Genomic DNA, 23,472 nt, shown 5'->3' on the forward strand with positions numbered 1-23,472 from the left:
TCAATTCGTAAGAGACCCCCTCGAGATTGGTCTTATTGGATATACTTGAACAGGTTAACGATATTACGACATCATTGGCATCGCGGGCTGCTGCAGCTGGTATCGAAATTACACATTTATTTGCACTAATTACGCGCACTAGTCGAAGCGTGTAACCACTCGCCGTGCGGAATGAAAAATGGGAATAAAAAATAGGCAATTCCAGAATAACTCTAACGCGAGTTAAACCCACATACATGTGATGAACATGATGATACCGATCCTCGCCGGAGGGGTGAAATACACACCACCAAAGCCCACACAGCCCGCGCACAGCAATGCGCGGTTGACCGCACGCTGTTTAAACCGCTACGCTGAATTCCGAAATCCGCACGTCGCGTGCGTGCGCTGCGCGTGGTTTGCAATTCACGAGGTACTTTGTACCAGCAGGTCTTTACTTACCTGCCGGCGCGATAAACGCCCTCAACTGCAGACCCGTCAGCCTGGACTTATTTAATTAGCGAGAATTACGTTGATTTCACCCCATCCCGGGTGCAGAGGCCACGTTGGCTAGCGTGCGACGTTTCTACAATCAAACAAATGTTAACTAACAGCTTTAATTGTATACCTACCGCAGTTTTATCGCACGTCATTTCTCATGCGGATTTTCACTTTCGTCGAGCAAGCCATGTTATTATACACTGTGAAATTACTCATCCGCTTTTCCATAATCGCCTCGGTTTTCTCACGAGATATTCATACGATTTGTGCGGTTTTCTATACATATGTTAATTAAATATCGTATCGTTAATTTTTTTTTCTCATTTCTCTGTTTCAGGTAATTTTCATTCAGGAAGTTCATGTATTTTTTGCGATCGGTTGGGTAAGTCGTCGCTAGCTTTCTTTCAAGTTTTATTCCTCTTTATCATTTTGGATTCTTTATTTTCAAAATTCACGCTTCTTTTTAAATAATCACAATTACGATATGCTTATGACTACGAAAATGTTCACACATTACGTAATGTAAGCTTATTTCTACTTTTGGCTTTCGCACGAAGTTTGCACGTCGAATTGCGGGGTGCAAAAATCATCAAAAGTCAGATGGAGACCAGTCAGTGGAAGTGACATGCGGAAATAACGATGCAATTTTTTATCTCTACACGTTGAAGTAAAGAATGAAAGCTAGAAGAATGGTGAAGACGTGATTCCATCTGAATATCGAGAGTCTTCACTTGAGTCTTCATGGCTTTTAAGAGCGACAGCAACGAGAGTTTTCCTTTCGGTTCAAACGTCATCGTCCCGTCATCCTCCATCGTGGTCCTAATGTCGCGTACCCGCCGGCGTGGAAGTGTCAAATGATCACTAATTAGAAGCGTGCCTCTGAGTCCGCGACTAATTACTAAATTACTGGACACTCCTGCCAGGGTGGCCTGTATATTTACTGTGAAGATTACCTCAAAGACGCCTGCGACGTCCTTGTGTTCTATTCCATTTGCCAATGGAAACCAAATACTTTGGACTCTCCGAGAGTCCCAGCATCCCCAGTAGGTTAAGGCACGTCTAGAATCCATTCAGAAGACACTTCCGTTCTCTTTCCTTCAGCTTTTGAACCTCCAAGATCCAACCTCGACAAAACCAAGGTCCAAACTCCATTCGAGTAGGAGGGTTAACCAAGTGGAAGTCGAATGACGTTTTTTGACAACTTTGAACACCACAATTTATTACGAAAAACAAATTTTCTGATGATAATGGTTATCTGACAGCAGAAGGCAGGAATCCACAGAGCATCCAGCATCGGGAAATGTGTCTGATGCTTTGATTCGGTGGATCGAGTTCGGCCATCTCACAATCGTCAAGTGTGAACGCCGTTCAGCCGTTCATAAAACACAACGAGAAAAGACTTACGGAAAATTATTGCTGGAACTGGCAGTCTAACAATAAGTTCGCAAATGAAAATTAATGAGTCACGTGGCATTCATACTCGCACAGCTCCAGACAGAAATCGGAAAAGGACAATGAGCCAGATCAACGGTGATAAATTGACGCAAAACGAGAACAGCCAAGTAAATCTTATTGATAAAAGGCTTGCCCTTTTGACGACCGTAACTCAAATTCGGAATATCTGTCGTCGTGCAGAAGAAGCACTTAAGGCCCATAACTGTCATCGATCTCACGTGGAACCTCTCCAGACCTGCAGAAATTGAAACTTCATTGCGGATATTCGGTCCTCCGCTTATACCCTGTGATTTTTGAATTCCACACGATGAGTTTTTGTCGCAAACGGGAATTTTTCTTTCTTTCTTTTGGATCCACTTGATTCTCCATGGCTTTTAAAAGTGACACACAAAAGAATTGACCATTCCGCTGACAATCCGTCACTTTCCTGTCATCCTCTATCGCGATCGTGACATCGCGTGCCTACCGACGTGGAAATTGTCAGATGATCACTAATTATAAGGGCGCCTCTGAGCAGGTGACTAATGACTAATTTACCGGATACTCTTGCGAGGGGCGGTCTGTATTTACTGCGAAGACTCCCTCGCGGACGCTTAGGTATGGGCTCTTTGTGTTCGCCAATGGGAACCAAATACTTTGGACTATCCGGCAGCCCCATCATTACCAATAGGTTTGGAAGCTTTTCCAAGATCTAACTGTCACAAAACCCAGATCCCAACTCCACTCCTATAAAAAGCATAATATAATCGTCCCCGTAAGTTGCTGTGAAATGTATTCCCTGACTGACGATACATAATTGAAATTTCCCCTTTATCGTTGGCAGCGCGCATCTTGAACCCGTGAAATTTGTAGCGAAACCTTCCCAGACCTGCCGGAATCGGGAGATCATTATATAAATAATTCGCCTTATGCTCCCTTTCTCTGATTTTTAGATTTCACTCCCATTTTGTAACTAGTCAATTTACCCGCCATTGAGATGGTTGTGTCCATGTCGACGGTCGCGCTGTTTTCATTCACCAGAGAATCCTTCATTTCGTTGAAAACAGATTGACTTTTCTTAGCGATCAAATTATTTCACCAAATTTCGCCACAGAAAAATTCGTCCGAACACTGTGTGTCGTATTCTATACAAAAACTGAAAAACAATTGCACGACCCTTGCTCTCTGGCCCGTTTCCCCTACCGCATGTCGTCGCTCTTTGTCTCGGTATCCCTCGCCTCCTACCCCATTAGTGTAACGCAATTTGTATACAGTCCCTTAGCCCGTAGTGTTTTATTACTAACAAATTTCAACAAAATCCTAAATATTGTGTAATCGAAGCCACGTGCTCGTTTCTGTTACGAAAGACCTGTATTATAAGGACAATATCACTTTGGCACGTGTCGTCTGAAGCAACGTTCATCCTAATGGATCGTCATTGTGGTGCTTGAATATCCGGTGGCGTGTCTCTCCAACTTACTCAACGTATTTACTACATAACCGGAGATAGCGATCGAACGTAAGAAGAGTCAGAATTGGAGTGCCAGGAAAATTTTTAAATTATTAACATCCGAAGTACTAGCTTGAAAATTTCTGGAGAAACAGGAGCCAAGACAACGGAGCCAAAGCTTGCCAAGACTATCAAGGATGTGACGTGAACTTATAGCCCGATAAATCGACGAAATGTTCCAACAGTAAAAAATCTGGAGCACGCATTGCACAACATTTTCATAACTTTTCATACTCATACGTTTATCTATCGGACGAAGTAAAGTTTCTTACGGTAATACAGACATCGTGAAAATAAGATGAAATTATGGGGAGGGACAGTCAATTCCGAGTGATTCGAATTAACGGACAATAAGACTAAATTGATTATCCAGAATCGGCGGTGATCCAGACACAAGGCCTTTATTGGTTTCCAAACAGTTCACATCACACGTCACAGCGGGCAGCGGTTGTCAGTGTACGTAACAATGCCTGGAATATTTCATTTTCATTTTCATTGTGTCTGATGAGTAACAATGAGAAAAGCCATGAGCGATGGTTCGGTCGATGAATTACCAAAACGAACCCTTATTCCTTTTCGCCAGACTAGAAAGACGCGGAGACAATGAAATCACCAACCGTGGCTAACATCGCGGGTCTTCCTAATAATCTCCTACTTCTCCGTCGGTGGTTGATTCTGATGTTTCTTTAATCAAGTCCCGTGCACATGAGAAGCCCTTCTCATGTTCTTCTGAAAAGACGGCGATCCGGATGCCATGCAAGGACCAGGAACAGGGTGGCTAGTTAGAGAGACACATGTGCGCATGGAAGAGCACCACGAGGACAGTAACTATTGTACTTCTCTGATGTCGCCCTGGTATGAGAGTCGCTCAATCATATAGAGGCGCGTTACAATGCCTGCTTTGTGCAGTGGTTGCACAGCAGCATCAGGAGGAGCAACAGAGACGAGCACCAAAGGCATTATAAGTCGAATCAATCTGACTGGACATCTCTCTCAAACTATAAGCAAGTCTGATTCCAGAGCTGCTCTAGAGTCCACTGGAAACCTCTCACACCCGGAAGTGGAACTTTTATTTCAACGCCTCTTTTCGGACACCGTCACCGGTATTTCGGCCGCGAAATAAGAGAAGAATGGACAAGGTGAAGCAGGGGTGCAGAGCCGAGGACTGTCGGTTAGAAAAGGCGAGCGCCCCTGAGGTTTGACCCCGTGACCTGGAGTGCGTAAAGGAGCCCGTGGATACGAACTCCCGTATACTTCTGCCGGCCAACACAACTCTGGCGGCATTCGTATGGCTGTTGGTGAAATACATACACCGGGCTGACTTGGCATGGCCACTACACCGCGCACCGGCTCTCTTCATGCGGGCCCCGGAGTTGCCGGAATCAATATCCACCCCTAGCAGCCCAACTACACTCGCCCTGGTTCCCTGGCAAAACCTGATCATCCCGCGTGCGTTCTCGCCGATGAACTTGGCACGTACGCCTCATCCTTGATCAAAATTGTCATTGTCGTTGTCATTGTTTGCCATTTTTACCCTCCAACTTCATGACGATGGGCTTCTACTCGTCACGTAAAACTCCCCGATACCTGTGACTTTTTTTTTTCTCTCTATCAATCCATTGTAAAACACAATGAGCTTGTTACTCGCCGGGGGCTCGAATGAGCCTTCGTTTCTTTTACGTGATCCATAGCTCTTAGTTTGATGGTTAAATTTTTATTGTTAGGATCGTGTCGCTGTGTTGGAGAAGTGCGGAAATGACGATAGAAGATGCAATTCAATGGTCGTAGAATTCCCGATCAGCTTGGATCATCCGACTTTGTATATTATATTGTTGTTGCTGGAAATAATCCTATTCCGCACACAATATGTAGATGTCGTTTCGTTGTTTTCTCTGGCTGCGACGCTTTCCTGGTTATTGACAAAAGATCACTTATCTTCTGACTAACTTTTACCCCCTGGGGACATGACTCCTTATTTCATCCCGACAGGCGACGTTGTGTGTGTATGTGTATGTGTGTGTGAACCAATTAGAAAGTCACCTTATGACGGCAGTTTTCTAATCAAGTTTTACTCTTTGTGGACATTTGATGATTCTAGTACTCTCATTGTTAATTATAGGTTATGCTGCACCGCGTAAACTTATCTTATTGTCGCGCAGTGCACTTCTGAACAATGAAAAGTACCAAGACAAGTTCGAAAGGAAGTAGGAAAATACGTAGTCATCTTGAATACAGAATAATTTTATTCATAAGTTGATTTAAGTGAATTACGGAATAAAACGGGTGCCTTCACTTGAAATTTTGGGCCAAGATTTATCACGAATCGGAGATATTTAATTGCCAGAATTTAATTAGGTATTCAATATATATTCGAATTTGGACCAAGTTCAGGATTGGACTTTGTGCATAAATGGAATCGAGTTTCTCTCGTTATAACGTGATATTACCCGAATTTACATCACAATTGACAAGGAGGTGACGGCGACATTCTAACGGTCGAAGCAAGCATTAAAATTTCACGACACAGACGAGCTTTCCTTCTGAAATAGATTTTGAAGTAACGACGAAATACGGTGAAAAATGGAGAAATGTCTCGGCGGATATTTCGCCGACGATTCGATCATCTTCTGCGATAACGCAATGTCGGCAATAAATTCACAATATTTCGTTAAACACGTTTCGCGTGTTCAGTAGCGCGCGCCTTACGAGTACGAATAAATCTGTCAGTCGAAATTAAATCTGTACAATGATTCCCGACTGAGGGGTTAATTGAAATGAATTTTTTTCCACTCGGGGAAATCGATCGGGGGTTTTCACGCCGACAGAAGGCTCTGTTCTCTCTGCGCGGGAACAAAGAAACCGGGAAACCAGCCTAGAACGAAGGAATTAAGTGTATTCAGAACTGTACGGGCTATGGCCGTCTGCTTTTCGAGGCTGGTTCTGTGCTGGCTTTGGAAGTTCGAGCGATGAATTGCGGCCGGTGATTTTGCCCGGGTTTGGGTAGGTATTGTTTGACGTGGATGAGAGCAGGCTCGCATTAATTACGGTCATGTAAACCGGTGGAAAGTTGTCTCGTTAAACCGAGTCGTGAGCGAAAGGGGTCGCCGCCCGGTTTTCTCGCGCTGCGCTCCTTCAGGAAGAAGTCTCTCGACGCGACGAACCTGCAGGTCTTGGAAATTTCAAGCGCCGATGCTCCACTGCTCGAGGGCTCGAGGGTTCCCTGCAGTACTCTTCCGTTTTACTACACTCGTCTCGCTCGTCCGGACGCCGGGCTAACCGTCGAGGAAAAACCGTCGCTTAGGTCGGCTGCGGTTCTACCACGGAGTTGTTTCAAACGCTCAAGAGAATCAGCCCCGAGTGGGTCTCGCTTCGAGCTCCTTCGCACCTCGATTTCACAGGTTGCCTGCCTTTTCCTCCAACCTTAATCGAAGTTTAAACTAAGTTCACCCTATCTCCTAAACATACGGAAAATTTTGAACGCCGTTTAAAACTGCGTCGGAGGAAACGGGCGAAAGACGTCTTTCAGAATATTTATACCCCCCAGCTCTGCTTCGAGAGCTTACTCGCCAATCGTAAAATCCTTTTCTTCTGTTTAATTTTACCGTTCACGAGAATTCAACGAGACTCAAAATTTGCTTTGAAAATACCTTTCAAAATTAGTATCGATCGAATAATTTTCTTGAATAATGAGTAAAGCCACATAAAGCCCCGATGCGATTGTTCTATTCGCAAATCAATTTATCGGTGTCGAGAAACCTCTTTTTCTTTTCATCTCGCTTTGGCTCGCGATGAAATTTATATCATATAAACTGGATGAACGTGTACTGAGCTCGAATATGTATTTGTAGCTATCCCGGCTACCCCTCGTAATTAACTTTCCGTGTGATTAACTTGCGGTCCGTGCAGAACTCGTATATCGTTTTATTACTCACTGGCGGACATCGGAGTGTCGCTTATTAGACAGATTTCCCATCGTTCAAACTGCCGTATATCATCGAATAAAATTCGTCTAAATTTTGTACAAGACACGTAGTTTTCTTCTCATGCATATAAACAGAAACCATCCCCAGTCGTGGGCTAATAGTTGATTCGAGCTCGCTTTCAATCGTTGCATCGAATCAGCGTCACTCGATACTCAATTAAAACCCACCTTGGTCCAATCATCATAATAAAAACTTTCATCCTGCTGTAGATCGTGCTAATATTATAACGTTAATAATGAAATTCCAAGATCTTGTTCTCTACATAATGATATTAATGAAATTCCAAGATCTTGATCTCCCGCGAAACAGCGAGGTATATCGAAGGTGAAATCCTGGCAGCGAGAGGATGTCGCGTGAACCGGATGGCTAGATTTCCTGTTTACGCAGGTCAACCAGTTGTGCAGTTGGCTGGACGTGGAGTACGGTTAACTAGAAGCAAATATGCTCGGACTTGCGAAACGTTTGTGTAATCTACCGGGGTGTTCGCGGTGAATTTGCATCTCTCAGCTGCTGCTGGAAGATTATATTTCCCAGTAACCGACTCGGTGGTTAATTGGAATTAGATGACGATGATAATGATCGCTGAGAAGTGTACACAGCCACCGCTGGTCCAGCATATAAAATGAACGCCGAACGAATCGGAGCAGGAACTTTCACCCTCGCCTCGGCCCGATTTGGCCGAAACTGCCCCAAACCACTTTGGATTGAATATTTGATGCGCTTCTCGCATCAGTTTCGAAATATTTCTACAGCTCTCGCGCACCTTCCTCACCTTGACTCGCTTCTGCCAGGTCTGTACGGCTTAATACGCCTCTCTACATGCATGCATTAAACCCGAACCACATGTGCGTCTCGGCTGCTACCGTATGAATTTTCACTCCCCTATTTCCCGACCCGTTTTCCACATTATACGTATACACGTGGATGTACATGTACGTATGTATATGTCACGTCGGGGCATGAATCGAAGGTCTGGAATTAAGGTTACTGCAGCAACGTCGCGTAACCCATTTCTGCCCTACTTCAGCGGATCATATCCGATGCTGGGTGAATTAGCTGCCACACGGGGGATATTCTGCACTGCTGCACAGGCTCAAATGCATAAGTCAAATGGACTCCTTTCCCGCGGGTGATGAAACTCTACCTATATAGATATATTTTATGATTCTTGATAAGGTTTTTTTTACGATCGTCAATTTCAACGGACGTCAATGTAACGATTTTTACTTTTACCTCTTATTTTTCATATCTTTATTCACGCAGTATCAGCACTTGACCCTCCGGCTGTCGTTTCGTTACTTAAAACTGACGAAAATTCTATTCCACACTTATAATTCAAGGGGTTGTCCATAATTTAAGTCAGACATACTGCACTGGGAGAGAAATCCTTTGAGTTATAAACATGAAGTCGCGTGTACTCCGAGGACGTATGAATTTGCTCTACGTATCTACCTATCTCGAAATCACTTCGAGCCAGGCAAATTCACTCGAATTTATTCGACGTCGCGAACTCGGTCTTATTTAAAATCATTTGAAATGAAGTGAACTAGTTGCACTTGAGACGATCCGAATGTTCGTCTATTCAAATTGCAGTTGTAGCCTCGAAGTGAAGTGGTGGGTTGCCGCTATCGCGGACCATTGACCGACCCGCCAATAAATTAAATTGGTTGGAAAGATGCGGCCTCGGATAGCGAAACAGCGGCAATTCTTTCACCCAGATCGGCTTCGTCGAGTGGCTGCTTCCTGTGTTCGGCGTTAATCTTGGATCTCGTATGTATCTAGACACATCCCTCAAGCAACCGTGTTTGCCGCTTTTCAGAGCACCGTAACACGGCTTGATATAATATGTTCCAAGGTCTGGCTGGCTTTCGCGAGATCAGAGCGCAGAGGAACATCGCGAGCTAAGTTTCGTCGTACGGTAATGAGAAGTTTCTAAAATTATCTCCTCTCCTATCCCGCCGCGTCTCACCCTAAAGGCGATCTTCCTGTTTAGAATTACTATCAAATTCTTAACGACCTTGCATCAGGATTTATGATAATTCTCGAAGGGATACGAGAGTTTCGTCCCTCGTTTCGTGATTAGTTAATTACGTTTTCAAAGTACCTCATCGCAGTGGACACTGGCAATTCGTATTACATGAATTTATGTTTAACGCGTGGACGTTCGTAGTTAATTTGAAGCGAGGAGTCGCTTTCGGGATTATTCCATTCACCGTTATTAATATTATGCGTCGTGAGAATCCGCTGGCATAATATAAACTCGAGACTCCATTGCAGCTTCTAGGATTCGCGATACAGTTGAAATTTCACGTTATTTCCACCAGCTGTGTTCAAATGCGTTGTGCCTTGCGTATCAAGTATAATGTGTTTCGCGTTATAATATGTTTTCGCAGTATATGGAATATGGCATATATACGTTTCGTATTGAGTCTGGATTTTTTTTACTTTCTTTATCTTTTACATTCAGTCAATGATCTTCCATAATCGAGTTCGTAACGACACGATTCGAGAAACTTTCGCGTCGCTGACTCTTAAATCATGTAAAATGTATAAGAAAAAAATTCTCGGCTCGAGGATTCTTCATATTTTCTCAAGTTTTTCTCACCGTTACAAACAGAGGGGGAAAAGTAGCCGAGCTGGAAGATGAGGTGAAAGTAAAAAGTTGAGAGATTCAACAATTACCATCCGCATTTTGATTTTGCCACTCCTCTTCTCCCCGACTTCAGGATTCTCTCTCCCCCCCCCCCCCCCTCGCAGTCCTGCAAAGAAAATTACACCCAATTCCGCAAATTATATGATATGAAAAGGTACGGCAAGGTGAGAGACGAGCACTGAGTTACTACCCTAGTTCCCTGGTTTGTTAAGCCCGCAATATTCGTCTGCGGAGAAGAAGGATGACAACGGGCCGAATGGAAGGAAAGTGCCTGGTAAAATTTGCCTCGTTGAACAGGCGAGGAGTTCTTGTATGCAAGGGTGAACCGCCCCGCTTGTTAATTGCCCGTGAAGCCCGACGGCCGGGACTATTTAGCTGCTTTTAAAATGACGTAAAACCAGTCGTCCGAAGCGCCGTGGTGTATTATACCTTGAGCGAGATAATCGCTAACTTTAAATTTAGTCCGGCAAGAAGCGTAGCGTTAGTCGATCGACCGCGAGTTCACTCTCTCTCTCTCTTCTTCTCTCTGCACCTGCACCGGCAGCCCAAGCCAATTTATTCACTTCCCGATATTCAACAAGTGAGGATATATAAAAAAAAATATACGTATATAGATTTATATATACATATATACATATATACATATATGTATATATATATATATATATATATATATATATATATATATATATATATATATATGTATGGAACGGGGGCTCCGCTCATCCGCATACATGTATGTATAATACACCTCACTTGTGATTGATTTTCCGATAATAACTTTTCGGTCCGACCCTGTGCATGACGGCTATATATCTCTACACGTTTTGTATTTTCCACTACGCTTATAATGTGTATATATATGCATAGATAAGGTTCGCGGGATTTTCGAATTTTCAAATTTTCAAGAAAATCAGCGAGTACAATATTGTGCCTCCAGGCTGCAGAAGAGATGAGAGCTCTGGGTGAAAATGGGAGAAAAAAAAAGATATCTAACCGAATAGTGAAAAATATGGTAATTTAACGGCGAACTTGTTCAGCGACCTGTTGGCGATTGTCTGCGATTCACGTTTACCAGAGAGAATTGTGTGAGCTGTGATAAACCGAGTAGGAGGAAAATTATAGCCGTATAACAAGTCGACGGAAAAATGATTCAAAAACTCTGCTTTGTACAGAACGACGATAAATTTTAACGACGCGTAAGCCGCGTTGGGTATAATATAAGAAATTTCGTAATCACGAATGATGGTCGTTTCACAGGCGCGGCGTACGTATACTTATTCATCTCTACAGATTATATATAATATAATTCAGTTTCTGGCCCCGCAGTATCTGATCCTTGATGATCCGGCGGATCCTTTGAGATAATCGTTGGATAAAACCTGCAAAGAAAATCCGTTTCGTCTGTTTCCTCGCCCCGTTTTGATGCTGCTTTTCCTGCCGCGGGATCGTGAACATACCTGCCTGTATATGCGGTATATATCGGTATTATGTACTTATTTATACATATATACATATATATATATACGTGTGTGGCAAAATATTCTGCAAACGCAGACCAAACAGTGATTATTTTATTCAAAAGGGGTTACTCGAACGTGCAGAATCTTGATTTAACCAATACGGTTCTCGCGCCGTTGCTTATAGTGTGCAACGTGAAAGATGCAGCTTTTTCCATATCACGTAGCAAGAATTCAGGTGTAGCTCCGTTATCCCTCCTCCTGCACTACTGCTATCGCAGGAAAATTTTTTGCCATCGTGTTCGATATCGCCGAAGGGGTAAAAGCAGGGTTTAAAAATTAATGGGTAGCCAAAAGGAGAAGGAAAGGAAAAAGAAGAAAAACAAGTGTTAGTAGTAAAAAAAAACCAGTATCGTCATTATTTTAATACATCATTTTTCGTTGCTTGTTAAAATATAAACAGATAAATAAATAAAAGTCGATGTGAATTTTTTGGATTCTCATTCGGGGAAATTTTTTTTTGCCATTGTAAATTCAGCTTACGGATGTGAGGTCCGAAGGATGAGAACTACTGCGGAAGATGAGTACAGCTAACTGTACGTGTACATCCAGGTCCAATTATTGCGCGAGTTGATAGTACGAGGACTGAGGAGAGGGTCTCGGAGTCGCGGCAGGCGGGGTGAAAGCGGGGGTCTTTGTATATTTGGCTTTGTAGGGATCTGTTTGATTACATTCGCCGCTCTATTATTATCACGGCGCAAGTCGAAGCCTCCTGGTTGGCCAGATATTTCCCTAATTTATCCGTGACATCAGCCATGCGGAAAATTCTCCCTCTCGCTCCTCCGACTTGACCTTGATCCATCGGCGAGGCTGCAGCAGCAGCCGGAGGCTGCACCGCGTTCCATTTCACCGTTCCGAGTTTTAATGACCCCTGGAAAATTGCAATTCCATGTTTCCCCGCGTCTTGACAAAGAGGAAACACCGTCTCTTTGCTCCCTTGGTGGTAGCAGCTTGCTCAACGCTACCCTCCTCCCCAGCTTTAACTGACCCCATAAATTCTGCGAGGGTGCAGCAACGGCTCGACCTCGTATTTCCACCGCCTTCGAACAGTTCGCACTTACACGCTTTGTTCGACGGACGACCGTGAAGGTTTCGATAATATTGCAGAGCGGTTTTTACCCGCGCGAATATCTCTTCCTCAACCTCCTTCTCCTCCTCGTCGTTTTCATATTCTTCGCAAAAGTTCGAGCCGTGTTACGGAAAAGCTCACCAGTTGCGCTTCCGCTCGTTTCGTGAAAGTATTCGGAGGAAGTGGTACGGTTAACAGAAAAAAATAAAAATCGGATGAAAGTATAACCGTCGAGAACGACAAACCTGATTTGTGACCTATTTCTCCTATATATACGGTAAAAAAAAGAGAAATATTCGAGTATTGAATTTGCAATTCCATGCAAATTTCCGATCTGCGTTTTTGTATATTCCTATCGAAGAAAGGGGAACGATTTACAAAGGTTCGTTGAGGGGCTTTTTCAAATTCCTCTACTCTCTAGCACCGAACACCACAAAGCATACTTATCTAAATGTGAGCTTTTCGCTTACAGTATGAAAACCGCGAAACAAACAGAGAGAAGATTGGTCCGATCTAGAGCGGCCGGTTGTGCGTGTGTTCACGCAGAGACTGACAATAAGTATGGACGATATACGTTTTAGCACACGCCGAGTCGAGGTAGAACAATGAGAAAACTGCACTTCCGTCAATTTTGTGTAGGAACAAAATCCACATTTCAGGTACACTGTACTGCGAGCAGCACGAATCCCGGCTGTTCTTTCATCTCCTTCGCGGCCGCGAACTCGACTCTGTCTGCAGGCGTATCTGTGTAGAAGAATCGCTTTTCGCTTTGGACTTGTCAATCGAGCTTGGTCGAAGGAAAAGCAATACGTAAATTTCGAGGTACCTGCACCAACACAACCTACATGCAACGAGAACACCGCTGCAGACGAGCTTTCCCAATATTTTCCAATATCATTCTGCTGCCCCTCAACACCGTTAATTAATTTATCAATTATCCGCTTGTCATAGCCGATTTTACCGCAGTGCATAGCGGACGGGAAAACGGATGTCCTGCGAAAAATTCACCGATCGTGGAGAGGGACTGCAGATTAAAATGGACCGACGCCTGATTCTGGATCGTGAAAGACGTGCACGTGACTTGTCCAAAGTTGATATCTTGACATTTTTTCTTTTCGGGTTTCCGGGCTGCCGACTCGCGCAATACGGCGTGTCAATATTTCAGCATTGATCGAGGGGCGCTTTTTTCGAACGGACATCCGAAGCGGGTAATCCCCGAAGTTCGCCCCGCGGTCGAATCTTATTTTCCCCTCCGATTGTCTCGCTCTTTGATCCAGTTGACGCTGTCGCGTGTGATTATGGTATCGAAAATCGAATTTGCGAAGAGTTATTGCCTCTGAAATTGGAAACGCCATTTATTTTTTTTACTTTTATAGGAAATAACTGTTGCGCACAGCCACGTGACGACCAACTATAGATCATACATCTTACACACGTACGTTGTATACCGATTTTCGGTCTCATCCGACTTTGATTGATCGACTATAACTTGACGGCTAAAAGCTTCTGTGTATAGTAGCTTCATTCAAAGGAGCGATTCCTCGCAATCGAAGTCGTGTGTAACGTAGGTACTGATCCTTATCTTCCCTCGCTTTCCATTTCCCTCTCGCCAACTTCCCACGTATAAAATACCAAAAATTTTTATACACCAAACGTTATTCTTCTCTAGAAAGAGGACAAATATTTGTAGATATTCATGCGAAGGGAGGTCCTCGCGTTTCCTCGCGCCGAAATTTATAATGTATAAAATATACCCGGTGTGTTTTTAGAAGCATATTGGCGAACGACACGACATGCTACGCGGGAAAGAAAAATGCGAATTATAACCGCGGTGTTTCAAAATTTATCCCCTCTAGCTAATTGGACACCGGAGTCAAGATATTATTGATTTCCTTGGCGTCTCTCTCCGCCGAATATTAGCGATATTCTCAGTTCGAAACGAGGCTCTTCGAGCTTCGGTTTAATCCCGGTTACCAAATCGCCGCTTACATTCACACCAGACGGGAAACCGCAGGGACATTTCGAGGAAGATAAGCCGCTGCTAATCTCGGGACAATACCTTATGGCAGACTTGGCTGCCTCATCTTCTCGAGATGTCGTCGTCGATCCCCCGATTCACTCGACGGCCATTGCACAACTATGGCTAATGACGGGGTGACCCGTCCGACGATAATCGGCTTACTCTTCTCGTTGTACCCACTCTCGACGCTGACTACCAATTGCCACCGACTCGGTTTTCGCCTCTAATCTGCGAGTCTACCTAATGTTTTATCCAGTCCGGCTTCATCCCCCTTCTCGTTGTTTCTTTTTTATATTTTCGCGGATAAAACGCGGAACGTTAGACGAAAAACGGCCGTTCAAAATGGGCGAAAAGAGAAAGGAACAAAATTACGGCGTACCCGAGCACCGAGTATTTTTTCTCCCTGTTTTCATTTTTCACTTTTATGATCGTAATTTCCTTCTTTGCACTGCGGCCCACGCGGGAAAAAATTCATATCGAATACCTGTGCGTCGGATGGACAATTCTGCAGGTGCATGAGCGTGTTTTTTAAATTCATTTTTTTTGGTCAAGTATTTTGCCGAGAATTGTTTTACTATTCGAACAAAAAGGTTTCCTCTCTTTCGTATTATTTAACAGAATATTTTTCATCAATTACTTCTTTCCCAGATATTTTTTTTTTTCTTTTAATCGATCGATACAAAAAAAAATTTGAATGAATTCTTCTAAAGTTCAACGGAATTGTTTAAAAAAAAAAAAGAAAGAAATTGCCCAGAAATATAACTTCTTCTTCGCGAGTGCAAGATACACATCAATGAGTGAATATCAAGCCCCGGAATTTTGATCAAAATATACAGTGAATTCGTTTACATGTACAAGTTCCCTGCATCTTCAAAAATGCCGTGTTAATATAGCCTGCAGTTACGATCTTGTTTATACTTTAACTCACCTGTGCACACGGCTCAATTAAAAGTTTCCTTATAATTCAGAACGTTGCAGGAGCTTCCCGGGCGAAACTCGACAACAATTTATCGTAAACATGCATTACACAATTATTTGGCAACATGATTAACTTGGTAAAAAGCGGACTTACAAATCATTAATTACGACTTCACGATCGGTTCGTGTAATTTCTCCTACAGTATAAATTGGCAAATATTTTTACTCGAAACGACAAAAGTGTGGTAATTTTCTGGCAATCAAAGAATAAGAAAATTTTTTAAAAATCTTCACGTAATAAAATATGTCATTTGAAAACCATGGAAGTTTCGACTTTGAACGAATAAACGAAGGACGATATTACGTTGGGATAAATAAACGACGAAAATCCTTGTCGTCTGAAACGTCGACGTTTCTTTCCGAAAATCCGCCCTCCTCGGTCGGCCCGTTTCTCGCGGAATTTAACCTCCGGTTTCACCGTCGTTCCACGGCCGTCGTCGACTCGTCTTCCTCGGCGAACCCAACGTGACCTCAACGCGGGGGACCGAGAGAGGCGGCCCATAACGGAGGCTGCAGTAGGCTCGGGAGGGGAATCAATACGCGAACATGGGCAGAGGAGAGGCGGCCTCCCGCAGCGGCGGCGAGCCGTCAGGGCGCCAGGTCGGGAGGTCGCCAGGATGAACCGCCGCCGCCAAGACGACTGCTGCAACCCGGTTCCGCCGGAGGCCCTGACCCTCCGAGTTGCGTCACGAAACCCGTCCGCAGACGATGACCCGGGGTCAGAAAGCGGCTCGCAAGGTGCTTGAGGGGCCTTTTTAAACCCCAAAGGGCTGCGCGTGTCCCGGGATGGAATATTCCATTCGCTCAGCTGCGAATTACCTACTGTTCATTTTTTCTATTCGTTTTTGATTTCCTTTTTTGCTTTTTTGCTTTTTTTTTAATAATTTAAGGATAATGAAACGCAAGGAAATGAGAATGAATCTGAAAATGAACTGTTTTTTTCAATTTTTTTATTCCATTTCTGCAGGAAGTCTCTACGGTGAATACTATATGAACTGAAAAATGTCAGAATCGGATCAGAATTATCAGAGTTCAATCCTTTTGAACGTTATAGTAATTAGAGCTTTTCTTAAATCATCGATACTGTTTTATTTTTCGAATGTGTTGAGATTCATGTCTATTACACAGTAGGCATGTTGTTAAATTCGCGTTCACTATTGTTGGCGCGAATAACAATGCTGGAGATTTTTCAAACGATTTTTGTTCTCCATTTCTAAATTTTGATTCTGACCGTTTGGCAGGGCTATTCATCCTTAAACATCGTATTATAATCTCGGTAATTTTTTTTTATGATTATTCCATTGCATTCGTGTATCAATCCGGGGAAAATCTTTCATCACAATTTTGTGTTTGTAACGGAAAATATTCTAAAAATCTTGTGTCACTTGTACAAAACCGAATGTCTTTCACGATTCAAAGTGTTTTAATACCATTGGCTTGACGTGTAATCTGCGAGTACCAAACGCTCATTCATTTCGTTTCTAATGATGAAAAGCGAAACATCACTCGGATCTGAAATTTCGCTTAATTTAACTTGAAAATACGAGAGTAATCCGTTTACATTTTGAGACAAGACTGAGACAGAATATTTCATAACGACAGATACACGCGGCTCTTTGAATTACGTACATTTTCTTTTTATATATACACAGGTATTCTCTTAGAACCGACTCTGCTATTATCATTATTTTCATTTTTGCAAACGAGGAGGAGGTGTGGGTCGGGACGAACGGCGTCGTTACATGGAGAATTTTTGGGGCGCGCGCGGTGCTTGTTCAGCCCTTGGCGCGTATAATACGGGGTAAAAGTAGCCGCGAGGGTAAAAGCACTCGACGTTTCGGTGCGGCCATGATGAAATATCGCGAAACCGAATCAGCCCAGGGGCTCTGCTTCTGCATCCGGTACACGGTGCACGGCTCCTGCTGCTGCCTCTCATCGTACAGTCAGTCGTCAATATTTTCACGTAGTTGAACAGCGGTTCCGGGCATCGCCCAGAGGCGTGCTAAAATCCCGTATCGGTGTGAATCGATGTATTAATTAATGAGCATTATTGGGCAATGATATTTGACAGACAATATCGATCTGTGAGGGGAGTCGGTTTTTCATTATCCTCTGTAAGAGATGCAGCTTCGTGATACCGCAATCGTCGATTCTCGGCACTGGAATGTAAGAAGGGAACCATTTACCCTGCATCCTGCACAAAACTCGAATCATAATTTGTTCTTTTTCTATACATAATGTAGAAATATCATCATAAATCGAATCGACTTTTGAATACGCAATGCAAATGAGCCAGGGTGATGAAACGGGGAAAATTAAATCGAGTATATGTATTGAGAATCGGGACTTTGAGGGAAAAAAATTTATACGCGAATAAAGCAGAAGAATCTGAAAATAATTAGGTCACGTTCTCTCTTTCATCGATTGAATCAAAATTAAAACAAGAACAGTAGATTGAAAACTTGAAAAATATTACGCCACCCATGCTGACCTGATATCCCATCTAGACGTATCTGAAAGTCAGTTAAATTATAAAAAGAAAAAAAAAAAAATACCCCGTCATTATTTCATATTTCTTTGCTTTACAAACGTACGGTATATAAAAATTGAATTTTTTTGTTTTTTTTGGAGAAACTTAATCAAGTGAGAGCCGAAATAAGGGAATGAAATTTTGGTGCTACTCTCGTCTTTAAGCGCCTAGATTTCCACCCATGTTACACGCTGCGAATTACACGGTCGTATTACGGCTGTAATCCACCTCTGGCGATATTACTCGACCCCGTAAAGGATCAGGATCGGGGCTTCGTACCCCGACTGAATATCCCCTCGTTCCGCATCTTCAGCCTTTGCGCGAAGCTGCGAAGTAAAGAATTTAGGTAAAAACGCTAGACGGTACGAAGGCAGAAAAGCGAAAGCCTGCACCTATTCGGTGTTCTTTATTTTACTGTGCGTGACTAAGAGGAACCGGGAATGGAGAGTGCTAGAAGTGTGCCCGGACAAAGCCCCTGCAGAGAGAAAGAGAGAGAGAGAAAGAGAGAGAGAGAGAGTCCCGATGGGTGGAGACTATCGATTGGCTGTTTGTCGCCTTGCGGTGTTTATTTTTTCTTCTTATCATATATATATTTTTTCACTCATTCATTCACGTTGGTTTTTATTTTTTAAATCGTTAGATACTGCCGTGGTAAGAGATCTCGACGGAACAACTCACGCCTCGATTCTTCCCAGTCCTTCAATCTTTGATCGATGTGGAGTGCCGGAAGCAAGGGGTACCCTCAAGCCCTGCACGGTATCGACTACTTCCGGTTCCGCTCTGTCTTTGTCTTCTTTCCATTCTCATCTCCGTACCCTCCCACGATCTTGAGCTCTTCATTTCGTTTCGTTTCAGGTGTTTTGGTAGCTTCTTAACCAATCAAGCGCAAATCGTACAATTACATTTAGTTACGTTGGCGTTATGTTGGTATAATCATTGTGGCTCTGAAGATTGCTATACAAATACCGTGAATAAAAAATTACGATAAATCTACGAGATGAGTAATAAAGTTTCACCGTTCGCACGATGCAAGCTTATTAATATTTGGGGGTTGATAAAATGGCCATTCGATCCCTCGGCTTCCCTCCCACCCACCTTGTCGTTCCTTCCGTTTCCGTTTTTCTCCAGCGACCTGGCATATCTGCTATACTTTTTCCTCTCTTCCCTTCGGTTATACACAGCTGAGATTGACGCGTTTGTTTTCCCATCCCCCTCTCGACGTCCCTCTTCGATTTTAATCTCCCGTGATCCAGGCTCCGCGACGCGACGCGTCTGTCATCGTATATCGTATCCGTGCACGAGATATCTACACCTGCGGATGTATGGGAACGACGATCGATAGACAAGTGCTCTCCGGCACACTCTAACTATCGCGGATGATGTACGCTGCCGTTTTACAGTTACTCGTAAACTACATCTACTGGGAATGACTCCGGAGGAGGTTTGACAACTACAAAGATTCAACCGACAGCTCCGAGTCGCGTTTTTCCTGGATTTAGAACTTGATCCGTTATTGCTGGAACGAAAGCGCCACGCTGCCACATTCGTTGGTGGCAAAAATCGCGGCACTACTCTAACAGAGCCATATTTTATTTTGAACGAGCTCTTTCTTTGCATTTTTTCCTGTATATTGATCCGATGTGCAAAACCTAAAGCACCATAGCTTGCGTCGAGTTGTCTGTAGGTACTCGTCTAATCGCACAATTTACCTAAAACCATCTGCTCGGCGCCATGTTGCCTTGCGAACATGGCGCCGAATTCGTTCCTCGCAATAGCTCATGTTCGAATTATTCCTACTCGCCGTCAGGTCGATTGTTACTCCTTATTTATTCAATGCTTTTGTATGTTTACTTCCAGGGATGGGGAGCGTGGGTAGCAACGCCACGGGGACGACGGGGTCGTCGGCGACGACGATGGGATCACCGAAGGTGGCGTCTGTCCCAGAGCCGCCGCCGACCCTCAGCGAAAGAGAACAGCTCAAGATCGAGTTCTACAAGACTTACGACGTGATGACCGGCGTTCGCATCGCCGCTACCCTCGGCGGCTTCTTTGGTCTGATGGTCATACTCGTTGTGTATAAAAGCAGGTAAGGGAACCCCGTCCTCATCGTATTATGTAAACGATCAATCGATGCATCGAAATTGTCTGACTTAAACCAATCAAAATGTCACCACATTCGACTGAGGTTAAATTTTTACCACTAGAGTCCCTGCAGAACAGAATCCGGTCAATTGCTTCCAGCTTGATGGCTATTTTCCAAAATTTCGGTTTGCAAGAGAATGGCGGCCAAAATGGAAGTGATTGACCGGACTCTGTTTTGTAGGAAATGTAGGCTGCACTTGTATTCCCACGTATTCAAAAGTCAGTTTCGGTAGAAAGAATTCCATATTCGACTTGAAGAGAAAAGCTCGTTAGATTCTCCCAATTTTCTTCTTCCCCCTTCTCGATGCAGATGTAAGTCCAGCAAGCAGCTCGAGGACCCTCAACTCACGGCGGCTGCGGCGGCTGCCGTGGCGGAAGCTGAGGCCGAGGAAAGGGCGCTTGCAGCAGCCCTGGAGGCGATCGCCAGGTTACCGCCAAGGCCAGACCGCGGGCCGAGGCGCTCCTTGTGCGTCGAGGTAAATCCAGCTCATCCTCAGCTAGTCGGTACAATTTATCGGCAATGACGTCCTCGGCAAGAGGGGGGGGGGGGGGGGGGGGGGAGAGTTTTGAAAATATTCCAGAGAAATGTACGCAAGATACACGAAGGACTTGTATTATCTTTCAAAGGCGAGCTCGTCGCGCGCTACCGCGGTTCCGAGGTTTGCATCGGTGGGCGGAGGCGGCGGATACGACGCCCTTCTTGCGCCTCCGATGCGACATCCGCGGCTAGCACTTCCGGGCGATCATCGTCGCTGCAGTTCCGTCACCTGCAGCAGCACAGCCAGTAGCTACCTTGAGCGAAGAGGATCCGCTATGACGATGCCCTGCCTTCCACCACCTTCCAGGTTCCCCAGGCACGCCGCTTACGACGAACCCTGGGATCTCTACTACCCGATCGATATCCAGGTGAGCCCTAAATTCCTTGGTTCCGCTTTATATCGATTGGTGGACGAGGTAAGGGAAGTTTATACGGCAGAAAGAATAAGGCCTTCAACTTTTGTGTTCAGGGGTTTTTTCGTGGATATCCTACGTGGGCAATTTAATGGAATTAGATAAGTGCGCCTGCATTTATGCAATTCGGGGTACAATACAACGAAATCGCCTGCATTTCGGCAAATCCGTGTACATCTTGCGATCGACATTTGTTTCACGGTTCGGCGGTTGATTGGAGAGTGAGGAGTCAGTCGATCTCGATTGGTAAGATGTATTCCATGTTGCCGAAATGCAGGCGGATCTTGGCACATTACCGTCTGAATTGCATAAACGCAGGCGGATTTACTCGGCGCTGAATTTGTTATTTGATATTTCCATGAAATAACCGAGGATATGCGTGTACATTATTTCAAGGCTTCGACATTCCACACCATCGCAAAATGGTGTATGGTATTAGCCTTAAATACCATACACAAACTTGAGAGCATCTTTTTACCTGCTTTGCAATCTGGAGGATTTCTTATTGAAAAATTCCCGCTTTCAAACACCCGGATTTAAGAAGTTTAAAAACATAGCGGAGATACTTTCGGTCTCTATTTCTGTAGCTCTTTATATATAGCCCATATAGAATATCCCCATGGAACGTGGAGTGCGATAAAGAAAAAAAAAAAAAAATTCCGCAAGCTTTGCCTTCTGTGTAAATAACATGCTTTTACTTCCATTTTGTCACAACATTGCAATAAGAAATTAAACGAGTCATGTGAATAAAAAGAAAGTAAGAAAAAAAAATCACATCGATAAGACAATCCGGATACTTCATAACTATATAAATATTATTCCGCTAAATCTCTCACTCCAGAATAAAAAATTCCACCAATAATAATTTATAATCTCGTTCAGAGATTATACTTGGCTTTGAATATCTGTATTCCGGAGTATTTTGTCTTCACTTGGTTACCCTCATTCTAACCGACCGGCACAAACTTACACGGCACAAGATAGGCGTTTAAAAAATTGCTAAGAAACTTAAATTGAGTTACACAACCTCAAACTTTACGTACGTCTCGCTACAATTTGATAGAAAACCAGAGTATAAATATACACTGTGAGGCGCCAGAGTGGAACTTGTGCTCCGGTTGATATCAAGCCGGAAATATCATCCGAAGTCCGCGAGTCTCGGTCCTGCAGTTTCACATCACAAACTTTTTCCCCTCGTTATACTTTGTACGAAACGTACCTCGTAAAATAGCTTCGACGTGCAGACTGTAGAATTTCTGGGAAATTGAATCAGTTCGGGGTTGTTAGGATTCGGGATAAGCCAGTTATATTTGATTAAATCCTCCGCATTCAGAGTTTTTGCAGGAGATATTGACATTTCATTACAATAGTGGCCCAATTTGTACAATCACAGAGATTCACCTTGTATAGACAGCAGTTTGAGTGATATTAGAAAAATCTTTGTATCTGCAATTATATGCGAGTTTTAATCTAGTGGGTAAAAATTTTATACCACTCGTCACTTTTAAAAATACTCGACTATTTTCAAGGGTTGTTTCATATAAATGCGAGAGCGCCGGTAAAACTTTGCTTGGATCATGCAAAAGTTTTACAAATTTCACTCGAAACGAGTAAAATTCGCATATAATTTACGAGGATTTTTGATAGAGACAAGTTAGAGAATTTTTACCAATGTAATTAAAAATTTTATGCAAACATATGTACGGACTCCAATTGAACAAAAGCGAAATTGCAGAATTCGCTTCGGAATGTCTAGAATTTAATCATTTCATTATGAAATAGTCGCAAAACGGTCAAAAATCGTGTGACTCCGTTTTATTTAACTGTTCGATGGTTCACTGTTTTCTACGAAATCACAAAAACCAATTTTTTTCTGTAGAATTGACTGTTGAAGTCAATTCAATATTGCCATCGTTTCTTCAAAGTCAATACAGTGCAATGTTTAAAAATTAAATATTCAAAACTGGCTCAATTATGAAACTAAGATTTTCACCAGAAACTTAGAAAACAATTTGATAAATATAATAAACCATCCTAGAGTGAAATCGAACAAATTTACTAAATTTTCTTGACAATTTTGAAACAATTTTTTCATTCACGACTCCAGTATTTTCGATTTGTGTAATTTTTTCCGATTTTGTAAAAAACAAAATAAGTTGATAAATGCTCAATATTTCCAGCCACCAAGCTCCTCAAAGTTTT

General features: G+C 43.3%; 1 protein-coding gene across 3 annotated transcripts in view; it reads left to right on the forward strand.

Annotated features, from left to right (window-relative positions):
* The window catches only part of LOC124412290, a 95,572-nt gene that overhangs the window by 70,686 nt on the left and 1,414 nt on the right, over positions 1-23,472 (forward strand). For all 3 annotated transcript variants that reach the window (XM_046892038.1, XM_046892037.1, XM_046892039.1), the window contains 3 exons: positions 20,035-20,263; positions 20,630-20,795; positions 20,947-21,225. In XM_046892038.1, coding sequence (XP_046747994.1) covers positions 20,035-20,263; positions 20,630-20,795; positions 20,947-21,225 — 674 coding nt within the window. The remainder of the gene's footprint in view (positions 1-20,034; positions 20,264-20,629; positions 20,796-20,946; positions 21,226-23,472) is intronic.

The sequence above is a fragment of the Diprion similis genome, chromosome 11 (assembly GCF_021155765.1).
Source record: "Diprion similis isolate iyDipSimi1 chromosome 11, iyDipSimi1.1, whole genome shotgun sequence".
NCBI classification, from domain to species: domain Eukaryota; kingdom Metazoa; phylum Arthropoda; class Insecta; order Hymenoptera; family Diprionidae; genus Diprion; species Diprion similis.